Source organism: Ornithodoros turicata, unplaced genomic scaffold (assembly GCF_037126465.1).
Source record: "Ornithodoros turicata isolate Travis unplaced genomic scaffold, ASM3712646v1 Chromosome11, whole genome shotgun sequence".
In the NCBI taxonomy this organism is placed as follows: domain Eukaryota; kingdom Metazoa; phylum Arthropoda; class Arachnida; order Ixodida; family Argasidae; genus Ornithodoros; species Ornithodoros turicata.
This window is the reverse complement of record NW_026999295.1, coordinates 646,809-653,712: the sequence shown is the minus strand read 5'-3', so window position 1 is coordinate 653,712 and position 6,904 is coordinate 646,809. Positions and strand designations below refer to the sequence as shown.

The following is a 6,904-nucleotide window of genomic DNA, read 5'->3' as shown; positions in this document are numbered from 1 at the left end:
CGGCTTCAGTATCTTGAAGTTTCTGGAGATTCTTGAAAAGGACGTCTTTGGTCTGTTCGATGATGTTCTTCACTTGATGTCTAAACGACAAAATAGTGAACAGTTTTTGCTTCTGACATCGGATAGACGGTATACTTTTGAACGTGATGTGCATTTCAATTTATCTGGATGGTTGCCTTCCACTGCCAGGGTAGATACGCACCCTTCACAGTAATAATGATGAGTTGACAGCTCTTCAACCTTTGATGTCCACATTTTTCTAAAGAGATACTTGCTGCGTGGCAGTACATCGACTGTGGAGCCAAATAATGAATTTATCAACTCCAAAACATCAGCTAGGCCAGACCAGGGCAAGTTGTGAGACACAACGAACGCCATGATCGTTGCGATGACTTCTACTTTCGTCGTCGTAGAGTTTGGAAGAGTTGAAGCTCCGAATTCCGCAAAGCTGTCCGACAACAACTGTGCTTCATCGTAAGATGTCCCAGAGAACTGTTCCGCGCTCCCGTCTTCACCGGCCGGCTGATTTCGGTCGTCTTCTGGTTGACTTCGAATGTTGTCTGCGTCAGCGTCGTCTTCGAGGGACGTTTGCCCGCCAGCTGAACACTGCGAACTTTCCGGTGGTGCTTCTTGAACAGAAATGACAGATATAGTTGAGGGTCCAGCACCGTTGTTAACGTCCTCTGTATTTCGCTGTTGTTGAGAACGACGATACTTCGTTGTAGCTGGTACCACAAAAGGCTGGCTGTTATGTAGGTAAAGTTTTCGCCGTTTTGTTGGAGCTGACATGTTTCCGAGCGGGTGATTCACTTCTGTGTCATCTGTGACTTTTAGATCAGCCTTTCGTTACAGCCGGTATATAACTTAAGTGAACCAGTAACAACACAAAAAATGTAACGTTCAAAACACGAAAAAAGAGCATGGAGAAATCGTAACTAGTGACAGCAACAACAAAGAGTTGATACCGGTAGCGATTCCCATTCCTTAACTTGTTGCACGTAAGTTGTATGTAACATATTTGTTTTCATACCGTTAAAGTAGCGTCTGTATTTTCACCAGAAGTTTGTCAGACGTTATAACATTATCAGACGTTATATAACGTCAGACGTCAGACGGGAGGTAATCCCCTAGCCATATACCTACGGATGCAACAGCAGACGACACGCACGATTTTCGAGCCGCAGCTTCTCATCTTTAAGCCAAAGCCAAAGACGCTACCGTAAACGGGGGCTTTTTGTTTGTACGACCACGGCTACGGCAGCACGGTCACGGTCATTCCTGTACTTTCCTGTTGGTTGTTCGTCAGCTCACACTTGCATTCAGTTTTTAATTTTCGTACGAAAATGTTCGCGCACGTTCGGTACACGGACAAGGTTGAAGCTGTACTGCCAGTTAGCCTCATTCAAAACTTCAAACCGAAGCACGTCGAGGACTTTGACGCATCGTTGAAGCGGACGTTTTGGCAGGGACACGACGAGCCTGTAGGAGGGTACTACACGGCACAGGTGCTGAGACTAGGAGGTAAGGAAAGAACCTTTCAAGCACCATATGATCTAAAAATTTGTTTTTGCATGGATTACCTCGTTGTGAACTCCATGGAACTCCACGTGCAACTTACGAATAGTTAACGTACGAATAGTAGTTTTATGTTACTGGAAGTTACTGTATATGGGTGTAATTCGGAAGATAGACCGGTGACGTTCCCGTAAATGTACCGCTCAAACAGACATGTGCTTGTCCTGTTTTTCAGAAACAAAAGAGGACATCATTGCATATCTTATACAGAGTGGTCAGTGTGTCCCTGCTATCATTGAAGGACCGTACGTGCCCTCTTCGGAGACCGTAAGTATATGCGTGTAGTCTTCACAACAATCTGTTTGATGTGCGGAAATAACACGTTGAAATGTCAGACATCGGCATGTGTGACTTCTGCTTCCTGTTTTTTCCGATCACTTCCGTCAATTCGTTAATCGTTCGGAAGCATAGCCAATAGCTGACACCAACGGCTCCCCTTTTTTTTCCCAGATAGATAGAGCCTGAGCTTTTGCAAACGACGAAAGACTTGACGAACGACGAAGCTCCAACCAGCAGAATGTTTATTACACACGCAAACACACTTAAGTAGACAGACAGCCAGACCAGCAAAACTGAGTCCGAAACCAATAATGTCTAATTGCAAGCTTAAACGTAAAGATGTTGACACCGATGTGTCTGGATGGGTCATAGTAATACAGATTAGAAATAGCACCAGCCAAGTCCACCAAAAGGAGGGTCCCGACGTTTCGAGACCCATTCGGATTCTTCAGGAGTGACTAAAATGGTCAAGGGAGATTGTGTTTATACTAGCAGACTGGTCGTTTTGAGGTCAGATGACGCAGGCCGTGGACGTATCTGCTAGGCAACAACCCGATGGACATTTCCTGGGGTTGATTGGTTGTGCCAGGATTCAAAAAAACTCTTTTCATGTGGTTTGATTCAAATTCCAGGATCTCTGTGGTCCCGAAGTCGATGACATGGTCACGGCATAAACAGTGTTCCGCCAGCACACTTCTTTCCAAGTCTGCTTTTCTGACGTCGTTTCTATGTTGTCTTAATCTCTCCAAGAGGTTATTTGTTTCCCTCCGCATATGACGCATCATAGGTAGCACACGGAATCTTGTACACCACACCTTGTGCTCTCTCCTTGGGTGGTCGATATTTTGGCCGAGGAATGCTATGACGAGAGTGGTCACACGCTTGTGGGAAACATTGATTCCTTCTGTTCCCAAAATTCGGGCTTCACTAATGCTTCTCACATATGGGATGGTGACTTCGCTTAGCTTTATGTGGAGGCTGGTCGTCTAAAGGGAGGACTGAGGAGCCGGTGTTGCAACCTAGAGGAGGGCTGTTTTTGCCTTTTGCGAAGTCACCATCCCATATGTGAGAAGCATCAGTGAAGCCCGAAATTTGGGAACAGAAGGAATCAATGTTTCCCACAAGCGTGTGACCACTATCGGTAATTGCATTCCTCGGCCAAAAGATCTACCACTCAAGGAGAGAGCACAAGGTGGTGTACAAGATTCTGTGTGCCACCTGTGATGCATCATATGTAGGGGGAGACATTGAACCTGCTGGAGAGATTAAGTCAACATAAAAACGACGTCTGAAAATCAGACTTAGAAAGAAGTGCGCTGGCGGAACACTGTCAATGCCGTGACCACGTCGTTGTCTTCGGGAACGCTGAAATCCTGAAATGCAATCAACCCCAGGAAATGTCCATCTGGTTGCTGCCCAGCGCGTACACCCACGGCCGGTGTCATCTGACCTCATCACGACCATCTGCTAGTATAAAAGCTCCCTTGGCCATTTTAGTCATCCCTGAACAAGTCGAATGGGCTCCAAAACGTTGGGGCTCTCTTTTGGTGGATGTTGGTTGGTGCTATTTCCAGTCTGAATTTCATAAAACCTGTGTGAAAAACGGGCTACTGCAAGGCCACTAGTCTCTTCAACGACGGGTGTATAGCAACTGCAGCCTGCCTTACACAATTCCTGGATGTTCGCCTTTCTTCGTTTGCCCAAGCTTAGGCTTTACATATCATGGATATGATACACCAGCTTGCCTGCATCTATGCCATCTTGTCTTTTGCTTAATTTATTGCCACCTTCAAACAGTGTATGAAATGCTCTTGTTTTCCTAGGTCTCCAAAAAGCAAACAGGAAACGTATCTTCGAAGAATAAAAAGAAGGCCAACGCGGAGGCACGTCGACATGAACTCAAGGAGATCCTCAGAGAAAGGAGCACTAACGCCTCTGACCTAGAAGATAAAGTGCGTAAACTAAAGGAGAAGGTGCATCTTCTTGAGGCAGAGCTTCTAGAAGAAAGACAGCTGTGCCGTAGTGTACAGAAGGAGCTGATAAGGGCATATTGTAGGTTGCTCCCTTGCTACTTGATCTAGCGATCTGAAACAGCCTGTCAATGTGTAAGAAAAATATCTTTTTCACACAGCCAACTGCAGCTGCCATAAAATGACCTGCAGTCAGCAACAGTCACAGCCACAAGAGCCAACAGCCACAGTCACAACAGCAGCGAACACCTTCCTCCAGCTACCTGCAGGGACAACGGAAGCTACACTTGTGGTAATATATTTTCCTCACATTTTTATGTGACCGTGTTGCATGCTGCCACCCCAACAAAAGCAACATCAGTCGATAGCCCATCACACAAACCACACTGTTGCAAACTCACTTAGGTAAGGGAAGGAGGGTTATTGAAGAAATCGTGTAGGGAGCTCTGTAACACTACTGACATCCTCTTTTCTGTAGTCGGCATGCCTTTGCCCATACTAGTTCATTCCCAGTGACCTCCGAAAGAAAGGGGGATAGTCAAAGTGTGTGACACTCAGCATCCATGTTTCTTCAGGTTTCTCTCTCTCTCTATTGTGTTCTTCAGAAAGACTTCTACAGCTGTGTATTTCTTGCTTGTGAACGTTTCGAAATCACCCCATAGGCATTACACTGCTTTTTTAAGTTGTTATTCACATTTTCATTTAACTCTGTCTGTGTATGTTTTCTCAGGACGACCATCCCGTGTTCACGTTGGATGACGTTGTGGTTTGTCCTCCGCTGCAATACAGTGACGATGTGGGTCACTCATCGACCACCGCTGAGGTCACTCAGGCCTCTTCGTCGGATCTTGAGCCAAGCAGTGTTTGGTGCTCCCTGAACCAAATGGTTCTTCCTGCATCAACGAGTGAAGAGGAGCACAGTAACAATGGTGGCCAGCTCAGTGGCACATGCAGCACTCCCACTGGCATCGCTCCTCTGCCACAAATGGCAATGCGAACCGAAGATTCCGATGTTGAGTATAACTCAGATGTCGAATTTGATGTAATTGATAATGAGGTAGGTCGGGCAAGCATTGTCTACGCATGCATTATCACGGAAATAGTCCATGACGACAGCAGTTGTGTAATACTGCGACAGTGAATTCCATAGGTGTACTAGCTTCTACCTTTTTTCTTTTGCTTGATCTGTGTGAACATAGTGGAGCGATACAGTCATCCTCATAGCTTCACTGCTAAGTCTTTAAAGCTGTTTGACAGCACGTGTGACCATTGTGTTCTTTGGTGTTCCTATGTCTACCGTCTAGCACACATATTGGACACGTTGAACAATACTGTTGTATTATAGATGCATGGCTACATGTCAAAACTTTGTTAATTTTTACAGTTAAAAGAAAATCTAAATGGTTTGCCTGAGCTGATATTCATTTTATGGACTCACCCCCTTTCAATGGATTGAATTGGCCAATGCATACTTTTCTTTTTAGCTCAATAGCTTGAGGTTGTCAGATGGCGTGGCTCCATGTTGAATCGTGATGCAAGTTGCCTCTTTATGTTAACATCGTCTGGACTCAGCCTGTAAAGTGATGCTTGCCAGTAGTGATTGCAGGGTGAACAAGAAGTAGCCAAATGAAATGATGATGGATGATCTGTTTGGACACCTGAAATTCCAGTTAAAGTATAGGGTGTTCTCTTTTACAGGTCGTACTTGGCAGCGGAATCAAAACCAAGAACGAGCGGTACCAGTGGTTAATGAGGGTTAAATGCGACTCAAAATTCTGCAAGGATATGGCAAGGACAGTATGGTCTCTGGAAGAGCTGATGTGCCGAAGTGTGACTGGGGCTGCCTGCCGAAGGAAGAAAGACGCGGAGGCAAACCGTGCCTTGACCCCAAAGAAGCTGGCGGCAGTGAAGAGTATGCCTTCATGTTTCATTCATTTCATAGCTTTGCAGTTATATATTATCATACACTGCAGCCTCTTTAGTCCACAGATATCCATGCTTAATTCAAACACACTGCAGTGTGCAGTGGCAGTGCACTGGGAAGTGTTCAGCTCTTGCAGCAATGCTGGCTGCCTGACTGATTGCCTATTCACCTCCTCGCCTTCACTTCATCTACTACACTGCCTTGGCAGATGTGAGCACAAATGTGTATGTGAGAAAATACTGAATGCTGCATGTGATGTAGAATACTCTCAAACTCTTTCCTCTATGCGTGAATGTAGTGCTTGTCATGCAACTTGCTGTCCACCCAACTTGGACGATTTGCGCATGTAGCTTTAAAACTCCCGAAACACACATTTTAAAAAGGACTAAAAAATAAATTCAGCTCTGATATATGGCACTTGTGTAAATGCAATATTTTGAACTATCGTGCCATGTGCTGTTCAACTATACAGAGCTGTGCTTCCAATTGTGGTGTCCCCACAGACATCCTTACTACATTGAATATCCTTGTCATCAATAACCTTCGTAGTCAGGAGGCAGTCTGCACAAATGATGTGGCATTGTTACTTGCACTGTTTAGGATATTTATTTGTTTATATGATAGTTAATGATGTGATCTTTTTTTTTCTTTCTCTTCATTAGGGGCATACCGCAGGTACATCAAGCTGCCATCTACGTGTTACGCGGATTGGAAACCAAGGTGCGGAGCTTGAGTGCCGGGAGCTTGGACGCTCACTTTGGAAACGTTTACCCCGAAAGGGTACCTTCCAAATTATGCGTCGCCCTGCTCGCCACGTCCGACTTTCTCGGCGACATCCAATCGAACCCCTACAAATTCCGCCATTACGACCTGTCTCATTCGATGCTCTCCGTGGACGGCCAGCAAGTGCGAGCCGAGTACGACTTTCAGAACGACCTCGTCAAAATTCCCTACTTTAACTTCTTGCAAGAACTGGGAGAGAAACATTTCAAGTATAGCTACGAGCGATTTAAAACGAACGGGTTCCTTCTCTACTTCAACCTGGACGTGGACAAGTGTTCTTCTCCTTCGCATTTGAACGAGTGGCGAAAAGGAAACGTTCGCCTGCAATTGCGCTTCGCTAAAGCCCTTCCACACGCGGTCACCGTCCTCTTGA

General features: G+C 45.5%; 1 protein-coding gene across 1 annotated transcript; it reads left to right on the top strand.

Annotated features, from left to right (window-relative positions):
* Positions 1-1,261: 1,261 nt before the first annotated feature.
* LOC135371438 (uncharacterized) lies at positions 1,262-3,935 on the top strand. The gene is made up of 3 exons (XM_064605492.1): positions 1,262-1,521; positions 1,751-1,842; positions 3,678-3,935. The coding sequence occupies exons 1-3, from the start codon at positions 1,344-1,346 to the stop codon at positions 3,933-3,935; spliced, it is 528 nt and encodes a 175-aa protein (XP_064461562.1). The 5' UTR covers positions 1,262-1,343.
* Positions 3,936-6,904: the final 2,969 nt, after the last annotated feature.